At 45.8% G+C, this 15,503-nt stretch overlaps 1 protein-coding gene across 6 annotated transcripts in view; it reads right to left on the reverse strand.

Annotated features, from left to right (window-relative positions):
* Positions 1–978: 978 nt before the first annotated feature.
* LOC147629499 (nicotinamide adenine dinucleotide transporter 1, chloroplastic-like) overlaps positions 979–15,503 on the reverse strand; it is a 136,008-nt gene continuing 121,483 nt past the window's right edge. For all 6 annotated transcript variants that reach the window (XM_086812763.1, XM_086812759.1, XM_086812762.1 and 3 more), the window contains 2 exons: positions 1,707–1,801; positions 979–1,607 (listed from right to left, as the gene is read on the reverse strand). In XM_086812763.1, the coding sequence (XP_086668889.1) occupies positions 1,380–1,607; positions 1,707–1,801 (323 nt within the window). In that variant the 3' untranslated portion in view covers positions 979–1,379. The remainder of the gene's footprint in view (positions 1,608–1,706; positions 1,802–15,503) is intronic.

The raw sequence follows: 15,503 nt of genomic DNA on the forward strand, positions 1-15,503 counted from the left end.
ACTCCTTCAAAAAGAAAAAAGAATACCAAAATAACTACACTGCTAACACTAATTGGAGACTCCGTATGTAATTATCTATAAGGAAAAATTACCTTAAAGAGCAAAATCTCAAATATACATACGCAACCCTTTGCTAACCATGTAGAAAACAATGAAGTGGAGGCTATGGTGGATCATAGAGAAACATGGCTATGGCTATGGCATAAACAAAGAGAGAAATAAACATAACTCAATATGAGAGTGACAAAACGATACAAATGCTTTCCTAATTGTCATTGAGGAGAGTGCCTTTATACATGCTACTAATACAACTTAACCTTTGTGCTTAAGTGAGTGATTAGGTGTGAGTGGGTGGTTCCATGATTCTCTCCACCTTTTTCCCTAAATCAGCTCCTTGATTCTAGGAGAGGTAGATGCCCCTTTGACTTTTTCCTTGTGATTACTTTATGGATTTTCTCCACTCTCTTTTACAACAGTATTTGCACATGCTTTCATGCTTTTGTAAGTGGGCTTGTTCTTCAATAGACCATAAGGTCACGTCTTTTGCCATTAAAGTCTAGTTGCCTACCAGAGCTTGAGTAGTAGAAATTTACTACCAAATGAGACCGTTTTCTCTCTTCTTTTTTTTCCTTTCTTTTGTGTAGAACAAGAAAAACACTCTTTCATGCCATTTTGTGGAGTGAGGGGTGGGCCAGGAATCCTGGGAAGAGAAATGAGAGTAATGAACATATAGAGGTGTTGGGAGTTTGAACCATAGCACCTAAATATAATTACTCTTATCTCATTGTTTCTTACGCTTCCTCAAACTTTGGACCTGCACATTTGTAGGCCAAGGCATTACCACTCGGGCCACTTGGAACGGAGCCACTTTATCACATGATTTATTACAGTAAACAATTTAAGCTGTACAATATACGAGACTGCTTGCTGCAAGCATTGAAATTGTTGAAAAGGGGCAAGTAATGCAACTTTGCCCCATTTCTTTCAATAGAAAAATTTAGATTTATATAAAATAACGGCAGAGTCACAATAAATTTTTTAAAAACCATACTCAATATATATTCTGTAGATAATGGGTGTGACACCTGGTATACTCCAGTCAAAAAGCACTCTCTCGTGTGACTCAAGTTCAGTACAATGCACACACTCGCCCATGTGACTTGATTTTGGATCTTAACCAGGGTTGGAAAAAGTGCACACACTCTGAAGCAGTTAGCTTCAGATATCAGATTCAGGTGGAGAAAGAAAACGAGGTATTGCTATTGACTTGATGCATGAAAGCTATCTTTGGAAAGAGAGGCAATGGTTGTTGTCGGTCCTTGAGGTTCTATGTAAGCAGAGCATCCCTTCTCAAACACTGGGACACCACGTTCAGGTAGTTACAAGTTAGATGGAAACCACTTGTCTAGCATCCTCAATATGTATTCGTAGCTGGTGAAGGTAATAATGGCCGCCGGTGTGGTCCTTAACAAGTTGGTTGCACAACCACTGTAAAAACCTGGAATCCCTTCTTTCATGTAAACCTTTCTGATGCAGTCCATGACACTTTTGTATTGAAGCTCTGCATACTTGAAGTGTCTTTGCTCTTGCATTCTAGACCTTACAACCTAGGTAAATCAAATAAAATTGATCAGAGGAAAGAAATTACTCCCAATGGCAACCTAGAAACATAGGAATCCAAGACAAAACACCATAACAGGCTTTACCTCATGAGGATAGGTTAATGTTGATGCTATGATCTTTGACAAGGAAGATGCAAGAGCTATTTCCACACCGTTTAGCTTGTTTGGATTGATGTGATCTGTTTACCAACGAGTACAAAGGATTTGTTAAAAAGAAAGCGTTTATATCCCTCTAAAAATCCCCAAACAATGGCCAACGGATGATTGTTGTTCTTTCCTATATGACTGCTGCTCAAAAGGAAACACCATTATTGAGAAAATGTCTTAAAAAGCATAGAACCAATATTGTGTGTAGTGAATTGGTCAAAGAACAAGCAAATGGTCTAATAGAGACCACAAGGAGTTGTTTTCGTTGAAGATCATTGGAGGTTCCTGCACGTTCAAAGAGGATCCACATGATGGGTCGTTTCATGGACCAAGCTTTCACCCACAATGCCCATCTAGAACTATACCTGGAACGGATGGGTGTATGAGATGAGGCTCGGTGCGGATGCTAGCTATTGTGAGTGCCTATGTATGCAAGATGTGCTTGTTAGGTGTCGTAATGCAGGTGTTGTGGACTATGAGGGCTGAAGATGTGTCCATGTGTGTTCTCCTCCATGCGAAAACTCCGACTCTCTGCTTTCTTTGACTCTTATTTGACATTTACCTTTCATCTCAGTTTTAGGAGAACCCCTCTTTGAGTTGATGAGGGTTTTGTACTGGCTCCAGACCCATGAACAAATGGAAAGTAGTAGATGGGGCGCAGCCCAGGATGGCGGTGCAACTTACCAGTTTGCATTGGTGCCAAAGACACCACTAGTCTCATAGAAGGAAGTGATGAAGGGCTTGAAGACTTGATCACCGCATGATGACAAAGGGTTTCAAGAATCTGGTATCTATCATATCCTTGAAGGTGACCACCTTGTGGTCGTGGAAGTATTTGACCATGGTCTAACTGTTGGCAAAAACCTTCATTGAGATTAAAGACCACGCAATTTTTTACTTGTCTGTTGGTCCTTTGGAACCTCCTTGAGGATAATCCTAGCCAGCATGGCCGTGGATTGTTCCTAAGTAAGTTCCTGAAAGGGGGCGAGGCTTGTTCCCCACTCAGTGTGGTGTACTATGCAAGATCCCTATTCCCTTCTCTCTCTCTCCCGTCTCTCTCTATCATTACCTCTTGGACATGTGGTTGAATCTGTCACGGCATGCCCCCTGGGCTTACAGTGATATCAAAGCAGGATTTCTCTTGAAGAAACTTTCTTGGGGTGACAGAGCCATGTCGAGAGCACAGGGAGACCAAGGGCCCCATGAAGGGAACAACTATGAGGCCAATATAGAACTTCTAGATGGGAACCAAGGCCGTCGATCTATTTCTCATGAGACCGTGGCCATGACATCGACAGAGTATCGAGATTTTCAGCACTTTAGACAGTTTCTCCAAGACGAAGAATTCCTTGCTTGGAGAGCCAAGAAGGAACAAGACCAAAGGACTCCAATATTTGAAGATTTCATCAAGGACCGAGCCACCGAAACCAAAGGAGATGGAGCTTGCAAAGCCTATCTTCGGGCCAAAGGAGTCACCATTGCAGAAGGATCTAGAGCCACCAAGTCTTCTTCCTATGGAGGAAACAAGGAGGCCATTCGTAGGCTTGCTATGTCTGATGCAGCCTCTTCAGGCAAGAAGACAGAGAGACCGGAAGATCATCAGATTAACATCATTCCTCGAAGTTCATCAAGTGAGTTTTGACAAAGAAAGCCATGGGATCTTTGTGGACCAAAGTTGAAACAGAATCCTTTGAAGCATTGAAACTCTATGTTAGCAAAGGACCAATGTTGGATATTCTAGATCTTTTTGTGGTTGAACATGATGAGCTTGCATTGGAGCAGTCTTGAATCAAGAAGGCCACGTCCTGGCCTATGAATGTCAAAGACAACAAGGTAGCAGATGCATTATCTTGGAGACCCTTGAGCCATGCAGTTTTTGTTGGTTACCATATGGATTTCACTTTGATGAAGAATCTTTATGCTACCAAAGAGGATTTCAAACATGTGTAGGAGCAAATTGCAGAATAGAGCTTTGGTGACTTATTATGTCATCAAAAAGGGGTTTCTTCTGATACAAACCCGTTTACATGAGACAAGATTTAAGGCCAAAAGTGAACAAAGAAAAGCCATGCTCCACCTTACATAGGACAAAAAAGCATACTGGCTACAACTTGAGCTTTGGAAAGCTACTTTTATTGGCCTTGTATGAGAAAGAACATTGAGTTATATGTTCGAGAATGTTTGGTTTGTCAGAAGGTCAAGTTTGATCAACAAATACCAGCAAGAGTATTGCATCCATTGAATGTTCTAAGGGAGAGTATTGTTATGGATTTTTCCTTTGGATTGCCAAAGTCAGGGAATGATGGTATATGGACCTCTTTAAGAAACCAAAAAGATCTACCATGTATGTCAACGGTTGGACCTTTCAGATCATTGGAGGATATATAATGCCTTCCATGAAAGTTTATGGAAACCATGTACAGATTTACTCCCAGAGGAGCCTGTTTTGAAGGATCCCCTAGGGATGGAAGAGCCAGAACAGATTGAGTTTCATTCTGTGAGTAAAAAAGAGGAAAGACAGAGGTCAGAAAGTTCCTCTTGGACTTCAAGAATTATTCGCTATTGGATGCGAAAGGGATGGGAGAGGAGTTCTTCTAGGACTCTTCAGATATACTTCAAGCAGTTGGTTCAGATATATTTGAAGTACAGATATATCTATAACATGCAGCAGAAGTATTCGTAATTAAGGATCCTGTCACACAAGTCTCACACCGCCTTTTGTATCCTAAGTTTCGTGAGTTTAGCAATCCACTTTATGACTTCAAACTTTAAGAGATTTAGAGAGAGAGAAAGATAGAAACCGTACACCAAATTGGGTCCTGAATTAACCACTGAAGGGCCCCATCCCGTTACCGGAATAGTTTTTGCTTTTATTACTTTGAAGAGAATGACTTTGGACTGACGATAAGCCAAACGCAAGATCTCAAAGGACCAAGAGTCGGGCTGAATTGTACACGGCTGTAGAAGCACTAATGATGACCGATCTCGAGCCTATGCACTCTTCCCAATGGAACGTAGGAAGGTTGCAAATCTGAGGCTGAGATATGGACTGTTTGGGACTGTTCTAGGCTATGTATGAATTCTGTAAATGAATGAATGCATACAGGTTACCTTCACCGAAGTGCTGTAGCAAAATGATGATGATATGAATGCTGAAAACTGGTTCTATGCAGAAAACGCAAGGCTTTTTGAGGGCTGAATGCTGTAAACTGCTGTGTTTTACTGTTGGAGGCTGATTGCTCATGTGTTGATGCTCCTAGGGGCTGTAGGAAGAATCGCTTGCTCCAAAATGCTGATGAGATGAGTACATCATGCATTGTTATTAGGCAACCTTAACTTCATGGAGACATCACTTATCTTCTTAACTATAGGAAAAGGTCCAACACTACGAAAAGAAAGCTTGAGACAACATTTGTCCACTTGTTTCAATCTCTGTTTCATGATGCGCAAATAGACTCAATTCCCTTCCCTGAAGTGGACATCTCGTCTAGAGTTATTTGCCTGTCTGCTATAAGCTTCCTGGACTTTGGTCAAGCTGTCTTTAACCGACTCAATGATTTCGGAAAATGCTTATGTTGTTTTTTTAGCCTCAAAAGATGGAGACACCATTCTCGTCAAAAGAGAAGAGAAACGGCGACCAAAGGCTATCTCATATACGGAGTCCGTTCGACACTGGATGAATAAGTATCGTTCAAGATGGCTTGGGCCAGTGGAAGATAATGTTCCCATTTGGACTGCTGGTCATGACAATATGACTCGAGAACATCAAAGACCAACTGGTTATAGATTTCTGTCTGTGGATGGAATGCACTAGAGACAACTATAACTTGGTTCCAAAGTTTTCGAATAATGCCCTCCAAAAATACGAGGTGAACTTGGAATCCCTGTTTGATGTAATGGTACTAGGCAAACCACAGATGGAATACCAATGCTTGAGAAAAAGACTACGTCCTTAGTTGTGGCCATATGCTTGCATGGGATGAGCATGCAGAACTTACTGAAACAATCCACAATGGTAAAACACTGAGTGTTATGGGATCCGGTGGATACTAGTAGAGACCCTACAAAGTCCATATAAATGTCGATGCAAGGTCCGTCGGGGATAGGTAAAGGTTGAAGTAACCCAACCTTCTTTGTATGTGGAACCTTAACGTTTTCACAAATCTTATAGACTTGAATATGTGAATATACATCACGCCTCATTTTTGGCCAATAAAAGGACTGTTCCAATTTCTCGAGGATACTGTTGATACCTCTATGTCCTCTAACTAAGGAGTCATGGGCATCATGGAGAAGAGTTGCTCGCTTTTCCCGAATGACACAGAGGCGGTTCTTGTAAAACAACCAACTGTTCTGTACTGAATAATAGCCAAGCTCACAAGTGAGGGCCAAATTGTATTGAGTAACAAACTCAGGGGAGTCGACATACTGGTCTTTCATGCTATCTAAGTCTTTCCCATTGATTTTGAGAATGGTAGACTCTTGCATTGCATTACTTAGATGCTAGTCTTTCGACTAAGAGCATCGCTACTCGGTTATGCTTACTAGGGATGTACTCATCATTCCTCCAGATTGTTGGAAGAGCTGACTTCATTTGGCTTGCCGATCACTCCACTGGGCACTTGGCATGGTTTGAAGCCGCTTAAGTGCTTGGTGGTTTGTTTTGACTGTGAAAACCTATCCATAAAGGAAACGCTTCAAATGTTTAAGCGTTGTGATCACACCCAAAAGCTCTTTGTCATAAACCGAATAATTCTTTTCGGCGACATCCAACTTTCTACTGTAGTAGGCCATGGGTCTATTGTCCTACTGGAGAACTGCACCTATGGCTACATTGCTGGCATCGGTAATGACCTCTCAAAAGGTTCATCCCAAGATGCTAACTTAAAAACAAGCGCTTCTGAGGTAGCTTTCTAGAGTACATGGAATGCATCAAGCGCCTTGCCTTTGACTGTGACTTTTTGTCTACGAGTCTTCACTCCCTTGAGTAAGTCGGTGAGAGGTCCTGCAAGGTTGGAAAATTAGTGAACACGAGTGCTGTAGGCTTGGCAAAGACCTACGAAAGAGCGAATCTCTTGGGTGGTCTAAGGGATGTCCCAATCCAAGATCTCTTGAAGCTTTGAGGAGTCCAATTAAATCCCATTAGAACCGATGATATAGCCCAAGTATTGAACCTCTGTAACGCCGAAGATAGACTTTCTAGCATTTATGTAGAGTCCATTATCTTGTAAAAGTTGTAAGACTTTCTCCACATCTTTCTCATGCTGCTCCGTAGTGGCTGAGAAGACAAGTATGTCATCAAGAAATATGAAAACACACTTACCAATGAGGACTGCGAAAATCCTGGATATCATTTTATTGAAGGTTGCAGGTGCATTGGTAAGCCCAAAAGGCATGACTACGAACTCGTAGTGACCATGCCAACTGTCGTGAAGACTCCAGGGCTAAGCAAGCATATCTGTCTCTAGTGAGAGCCCAAGTGCTATGTATAAAGGAGACTGATCGAGTGAGTGCCTCTACTACCAATGGGGGGGCAGCCATCTCTGCACGGATAATATCATGTGGTACGGAGGCCTTGGCCCTAATCATCCGGGAAATCATAGAAACCAAGGACCTCTCCATACGTCTCCATCCATCGGTGCTACCAGCTCGGCTGTGGTGATCCACTGAGGGTCCCCATATCTCCACTCCATACAGCATGGCTGAAGTGACCAAAGTGTCAAAGAGCCAGAGCTTTGTTCGAGGTTCCTGAAACTGAACCTGCGAACACATCCTCTCTAGTCTCCCCAATGCTGCATAAGCTCTGGTCAATCTGGTCTCCGCTGCTCTCCTCAAGGAAAATAGTGGGCCACTAGAAACCACACCAAGGTAAGTATATGCATCTGTATACTCCACTGTCTCCTGACCATATGTAAAGGTGGGTATTGACCTCCTAACCCACTGTGCTGTGGTGTTAAACACCATCACCTTGGTTTTACCAAGGTTAACAGACAATCCACTGTCCTGTGCAAACGTGTGCAATGCATCCAAATGACGCTGCATCCCCTCTGGAGAATCTGAGATCAGCACAATATCATCAGCATACAATAACACCAGAATCCATGTCCTTGCTAGCTGTGCTCCTCTGTCACCCTCCCGCTCTACATAGTCCGAAACCTCATCCACATACATCCCAAATAAGGTGGGAGAAAGGGGGCAGCCCTGTTTCACCCCAATAGTGGAGTGAACCATCTCAAATATACCCTGAGTAGTACGTACCTGCCCCACAACTGTCCTGTATAAAGCCATGATTCCCCAAATCAGCTCTGTGGGCACTCCCATCTCCTGTAGTCTGCGCATCAGTCTGGCTCTCGGTATTGTGTCAAAAGCTTTGCGGAAATCCACAAAGCAACAATAAATCCTCCTGCCATATAATCTGCCCTCCTCAATAATAGCTCTGAGTGTCAAGATATGGTCAAGAGTGGAGAAACCTCTCCTGAACCCTGCCTGCCCTGATGCACGTATGCCCTCTCTCTGCCCATCTACTCAACTCCTGCTCAAGAATAGATGCATATAATCTAGCCAATGTGTGACCAATCATGATGGTACGATAATTCCCAGGAAGCATGGGATCCCCTGACTTGAAGATAGGCACAATCGTGGACATATTCCAAGTCTCAGGAAAACCCTCACACATGGCTCGGTTAAACATCATAGCAATAAGCTCTGCAAGCATATCTCTGGCATGAATAAAGTGCTTTGATACCAAACCATCATGATCATATGCTCTCCCAGTCCTCATCCTGTCAATAGCTTTCCTTACCATCTCAGCAGTAAAGAAAGCACATGTCTCTGGGCATGGCTCCGATGGGTCTGGCAGGGGCAGCTGTCCTGGTGCTGTGTACAGGGATGCTGCATACTCACCCCAAATCTCTGTGGAGGTAATGGTTGGTGATGGTGAATGCTCATGGAATAGTCTCCATGCCTCGCCTGAGTCCTGACTCATAAATAATTGGTACAAATCCCTCTCTAACTGAGCAAGATAAGCCCTCTTCTTCCGTCGCACTAGGTGCCGGAAGGTAATCCGTGACTGTCTGTGAGTGGTAACACCCATGAGCACCTCTCTCTGTAATCTGATCCTCATCTCTCTGCGCTCCTCAAGCGGCTCTATCAATATCTGAGTGAGCTCATCTAATGGCCGTCCCGGCTCCTCGGCACATAAGCGTCTGTATATCTCATCCGTGTACACGGTGTCAGTCTCCCTCGTAAAGGTATAACGAGTGTGTGTGGAGACCTGTCCCAATGGAGCGGTGCTGAACTGAAATGTGAGAGTGAAGGACAAGATAGCATGATCCACTGCTATTCCAACCGGCCTAGTGCCTACCATAAAATCCTGAAAAGAGGGAATGAGACCGGGCTGAGCCATAACATAGTCCACTGTACTAGCACCATGCCGATGTGGAAAGCTAGTGAAACCGCCCGATGTCGGGAATCTCTGTAGGCCATTCAGAATGGCCAATCCATGTGCTGTCCCCATGTCTAGCAAATACCGCCCATACACTGTATGTTCCTCATCCTGTGAGAGTCTAGATAGGCCCATATCCCTAACATCAAGCTCCCTCAACATCTCCTCTGAGGTATCATAAAATACTGTCTGGTTATGGGCGGTCCTGGCATTGAAGTCCCCCAAGAGAATGATGTCACCATCCCTGGAGAACTCCCAAATGTCATCATCCAAAATAGAAAAGGGAGACTGCCCGCTAGGTGATGCATACACTGATGTACTAGGAGCAAAATAGCATATAGCAATGTAGAGATATCTGCCCGTCTCTGCCCTCAGTCTAACCCACATGTACCTAGCCTGCTCATCTCTGCGGACTATATGTATCAGTGGCTGTAGCTCCTCTCTAAACAATACTGCCACTCTCTCCTGAGCCCCGTCCTCTATGCTCTGAACGAGTCTCCTGTCTACAAGCTGTCTCCCATCGGTATCCACTAACATGTGGCATGGACTGTCCAGGAGCCTGATGCGTCTCACAGTAGAAGATGATGTCCCTCCCAGTGAAACTATCCTCAAAAGCCCCTACATCAAGGCGTAGAGATCTATTACAATTCCAAGTAGCAACTTTGAGTGTAGTCCCATAGGTCTCGCGCCGTCAGGACGAGCGCCTCTCCATAATCACCACTCTACCATCTCTATAGAAGGCCACTTTCCCTTTCTCTCGGGCTGCCCTTATCTCGGGCATAACTTCTTTCATGTGGGCAAGTTGCGAGAGTGTGAGGTCATCTCCAAGAAATATTCCCGTCTTCTTGAGTGTAGGACGTCTCTTCAAGAAGTCCTTCTTCGCTTCCATGGAGGGGAAACGAATGATAAGTGCTCTCTCCTTAGAAGATTCGCCACTACCTTCTCTCTTCTTTCCCACTCTCCATGCCTTTGTGTGCGTGGCTTCAATGCCCATCATAGAGAAGAGCTCCTTGGTTTCCCCTTCCGCATCATCACGGTCCTTTAGACCGGACACTCTGGTGGGTGGCGATTCTTTACCTTTCCCTTTCTTGGCGACCTCCATCCATTTCCCGACCTCGTCCATCTTCTTTTGTGTCTTTGTGATCACCTCCACCCATGAAGATGTCAAATTCTCCATCCTCAAGCTTGCTTTTTGAAGTGGCTTCCAACTCCTTTTTGAGGGCTGAGATTTCAACCGCTTGACTTTTAGCATGTAGTTTGGCCTCCACTAGTTCCTCCTTTAAGGCTGAAATCTCAGCCTCTTCCTCTTGCTTGGATGTTCTCAACTCGAGCTCTTGGATTTTGTCAAATCCCTTCTCGAGTTTGGAGAGGCGGTTTATAATTGCGGTAATGGAAGAGTCGACCATCTTCTTGTTTTCTTTGATAATTGTGCCGAGCTTGTCCTCCACTTTCACGAGCTCCTCTTTAAACCCGGTCTTGGGCATGACTTTTTGCAAAACTTCCCACAGCCGATGGATTGGAAATTAATCCATGACACAAGCGCAAAACAGCAGCAGGGAGAGAGAGGGGGGGAGGTTCAAGCCATGTAGGGGAAAGAGAGAGGAGATTCAGCAGAGAAGGAGTTATGTTGCTGCCTTGGGGGCTTGAGGAAGGGAGGGTGGGTGGGTAAAGGGAGGCGAATATGTGAGCGAACACGCGGGCAAGCAGCGGGACGGGGGGAGAGAGAGAGAGAGAGAGAGAGAGGGGGGAGGCGAAAATGTGAGCTAACAGGCGAAGCGGGCAGCGGGAGGGAGAGAGAGAGAGATGCGAGCGAACAGGCGGGTAGGCAGCGGGACGGAGAGAGAGAGAGAAAGAAAGAAAGAAAGAAAGATTTTATTAACGTCTTCCAAAAGACCGAACTCGGCCTATGAGACAAATCGGAGTACCTGTATGGAGTATCCTCTGTCATCCCAACAAAATGAAAAAGTACTGAACAAAAAAGCTGAATCTGGGTGTGCAGGGGATGGAGCTCTACTACTAGGAGAATGCAAAGCTATATGCATGGAGTATACAATCATGATATGCAACCTAGCTAGCTCCATCCTGTACCATACTGGGGGTATAAATTGGGGGGCGGGGTCGAGGGCGTCGGGCACGCTGGAGTGCAGAGGCTCGGTCCGAGGTAACTACTCTCGAGCGAGGTAGGTCCGGAGTAGCTCGTGGAGGGTCCACAAGATCCACTGTGTCGGTGTCCTCCACCTCCTGGGTCTGGAAGAAACTGGTGATGATTGGCTGTCGAGGGAGGGGGCGGGGTGGCTAGGGCCTGTGTCTACGGAGCTCAAGCAGGAAGAGGCCCAGGCAACGCTGGTCTTGGAAGTCAATGAGTAGAGAGTGGACCAAATCCCTCACGAAATACACAGTGAAACCTCCCGCGGATCTCATAGTATACTGGGCAGCGGCATATGTAATGTTCCTCCGTCTCAACCTCTGTGTGGCATAGTCGGTAGATCCTCTCCTCTCTAGGTGTCCGTACGAGCTTCTCGGCTCTGAAGTTACGCTCAGCCCTACTGTCTCCACTCTGAGGCGGTGGGGAAGAACCTGTATCTGGCCAATCGCAATCCGCATGGAGGTGAAAAAAAGAAAAAAGACCACGCCTCTATAGCCCTTCACCTCCCAAACTTGGAAAACACCACGACAAACGGGGGCACCACCAACCACCGGCTAGAACACTTTTCACAATTCACCACCCACCCACACCAAAAAGATAGCTCAAAACCACAATAGACAATTGATCATCCAGCAAAAACATACACAGCACCATCCACACCATAAAACTTTGGGAAATCCAGTCCCATCTTCACCACACTTCAAACAAACTCAACAATTACACCAAAAACCAAGACTTTGGCCTGGATTTACTGCCAAGGGAATTCACCCTTGCGTCTGACAACCAAGCCTCTCTCCCGGTCTCTGCTTCTCTTCAGAGGGCACCCCACCAGCAACCCTCAACTTCCTCTGTAGCCCGGCTACTCTTTGTGCAGCTACTACCTGCCAAGTGTTGTAGGCGAGTCCCACTTGTCTCCAGCCCACACATCAGCACCTCTACTGCAGCCAACACAAAACACCCAAGGCACTCTCTCTTTCCCTTCAGAGGGCGCCCCACCAGCAACCCTCCTTCACTGCTTCACTCTGTCCCCTGTCTCAGCTCTCCCTTCACCTAGTATTCGCCAGCAGCCCTCGCCTCTTTGCTTTCAAAGGCGGCCTCCCAGTAATCACCTACTGCTCTGCGACCCTCTCTTCAACAGCTGCTCTGGCCAACCCTTCAAAACCCAACACATGCCTTCTCACCTGCGCATCTAGCACCAGCTTCAAGGTGGCTTCTCCTGCACGTTGTCCTAGGCGGCTCCCTCGCCGTTAGCTCTTTCTTCTCCTGCAGCCCCTTCATTCCATGGTCGGCGCCATCCTTCAGAGGCGGCTCCACTCCACGCTAAAACGGCTACCTCTTTAGTCGACGTCGCCCACCACCTGTGCTTGCTAGTCCTTCATGCACCAGCGGCGGCTGCCTTCGCTACCAGCGCTTCAAAACCCAGGGACCATTCTCCTCTCGTCGCCAGCAGAGCAGCTGTAGTTAACCCCAAGGCGGCTCCCCTTCGCCACAGCGCCTGCCACTGCAGCCACGCTAGCCCCTCGACGACCAGACTCGCCAACCAAAGCAAACCTCTCTCCCTTAGCTTCAGTCACCGCCAGCCACCACAGCTCGCTGAACCTCTCTTTGCGCCTTCGGCTGCGCCAACCACACCTTTACACCACCTTTCATCGCCCTGCATCCGGCCCTTCGCCAGCAGCTGCACTGACGGACACAAACCAAACCAAGACCACCTCCAGGGCTTCTGAATTTCTCTGCCTCTCAGAAACGGCAACCAGACCCCTGTTCTCTGCAGCTCCCTCAGCTCGTCGCTACACACATCCCAGCCCCTCGCCAGACAACACCTCCGGCGGCCCAAACCAAAACCAAGGGCACCTCCAGCGGCCAAAAACAAACCCAGACGGCTCCCCAGCTGTTGCATGTCGCCTGTCCCTCTGTGCTCGCCTGCAGCCAGCCTCTCTCCCACTGACGACCCCAAAGGCGGCAACCTACTCTCCGCTCTGCACGATCACCCCAGAGCGACTCCTTGCGCCTGTCTCTGCTGAATCACCAGCGAGCACTTCATCATCTAGGCCTGTAGCTGCTTCCACGTCTCCCTCTGCAGCTAAGACGGTATCCTTTGCTCTCATTGCTGTAGCCCACAAAAATGCATTTCATTGCTTTATCATCTAGCTTTGTTCGGAGTTGTTCTGGCACATGTGCATATGCCAAACACCCAAATGTACGCATATAATCCCCTATTGGCTTTCAGCTATACCAAGCCTCAAATGGTGTTATGGTTTTTTAGAGCTTTTGTTGGACACCTGTTCAACACATGAGTTGCACACATTATAGCTTCCATCCAAAAATTGTGAGGCAACTTTTGTGCTTTCACCATGCATCTTGCCATCTCCATGAGAGATCTATTTTTCCTCTCAGCTACACCATTCTGTTGTGGTGTATAAGGCACAGTACATTGGTGTTTGATGCCCTTTTGAAACATATAATCCTTGAATGCATTTGACATGTTTTCTCCACCTCTATCTGAGCGGAGTGTTTGGACTTTACATCCACACATATTTTCAGCCATTGCTACAAAGTATCGAAAGCATGTAAACACCTCTGCTTTCGCTTTCAAGGGGTAAACCCAAGCAAACCTGGAGTAGTCATCAATGAATGTGACGAAGTAAAGATGCCCCCCTATGGATGGTGTCCGCATTGGACCACATACATCACTATGTATGAGCTGTAATTTACTTTCAGCTCTAACAGCTCCATCTTTGGGGAATGGTTAACATTGCATCTTTCCCAAAATACACCCCTCACATACATGTCTTGTTGGAGACTCAAGAGGCAGCATATTATCAACCATATGATGCTTCTGCAAAAGCATTAAACTCCGAAAATTTACATGCCCAAAACAAGCATGCCATAGCTCTGCATCATGCATAGCAGGAGTGTGGGCAGCCACTGTATTTGCATCATAAGTACGCTTGTCATAGCTGTCCAAATTATACAAGCCTTTGTATCGTGTTCCGAAAGTGACTATTTCATAACCCTTTGATGGGTCTTTTACCAAACACTTCCCATCTTCAAATTCAACCTTTAAACCTTGGTCGTTTATGGCTGAGAAGGAGAGCAGATTTTTCTTTATCCCTGGAACATACAACACATTTTTCATACATATATTGGCACCATTGGCTGCAATAAGTATGACATTGCCAATTCCCTTTACTGGATATGTGGTATGATCTGCACATGATACAGTGCGGCCATTTGACGCATAAACCAAGTGCTGAAATACATCTTTGCATGAAGTGATGTGGCTCGAAGCACCACTATCAAAATACCATGATACATCCTGTCTGTCAGATGCAATGCAAGACATATCATTGTCTGAAGCACTTCGTGTGTCTGACCAAAAAAGTGTACTCTTCCTGAATTACATTAGCTGATTGTTGTGCTTTGTCATCAGAAGAGTCTGCTACTGCATTGCTTGCTTCGTTCCTTTTCTCTTTTGCAATCCGCTTTCTACATTCACTGATGTAGTGTCCAGGCTTATGGCAATAGTGACATTTGCCCTTCTTTTTGGGCTTGTTTGCATCCCCTTTGTCAGACTTTTCACCACCAGAAGAGGGCTGTCCATGACCAGCCTTGCTAGACTGTTGTCCCCGAGGCCTAAAGCTCTTTGCTTTACCCTTATCCTTGGCTGTAAATGCCTTGTCTCCACCACGAGTGCTAGATAAGTTTGCTCTTGTTTGCTCTTCCCGCAAGAGTAAACCCACCAGTAATGGGTTACCTCCTGTAGGCTATGTATGAATGCTATAAATGAATGAATGCATACGGGTTACCTTCACCGAAGTGTTGTAGCAAAACGATGATGATACGAATGCTGAAAACTGATTCTATGCAGAAAACGCAAGGCTTTCTGAGAGCTGAATGCTGTAAACTGCTGCTTTTTACTGTTGGAGGCTGATTGCTCATGCGCTGATGCTCCTAGGGGCTGTAGGAAGAATCGCTTGCTCCAAAATGCTGATGAGATGAGTGCTCTATGGCTGTAGACTGAAAACGCTGAAGCGCTTACTGCTAAATGCTGAGATAGATGATGTATGCTTGCTATGGAGGGCTAAAATATATGCACAAGAGGCTGGTTGGTTGGCTGTAGGGCTGGCCAATAGGATCCCTA

The sequence above is a fragment of the Cibotium barometz genome, chromosome 18, assembly GCF_041138505.1.
Source record: "Cibotium barometz isolate CiBa-2024 chromosome 18, ASM4113850v1, whole genome shotgun sequence".
Classification (NCBI taxonomy): domain Eukaryota; kingdom Viridiplantae; phylum Streptophyta; class Polypodiopsida; order Cyatheales; family Cibotiaceae; genus Cibotium; species Cibotium barometz.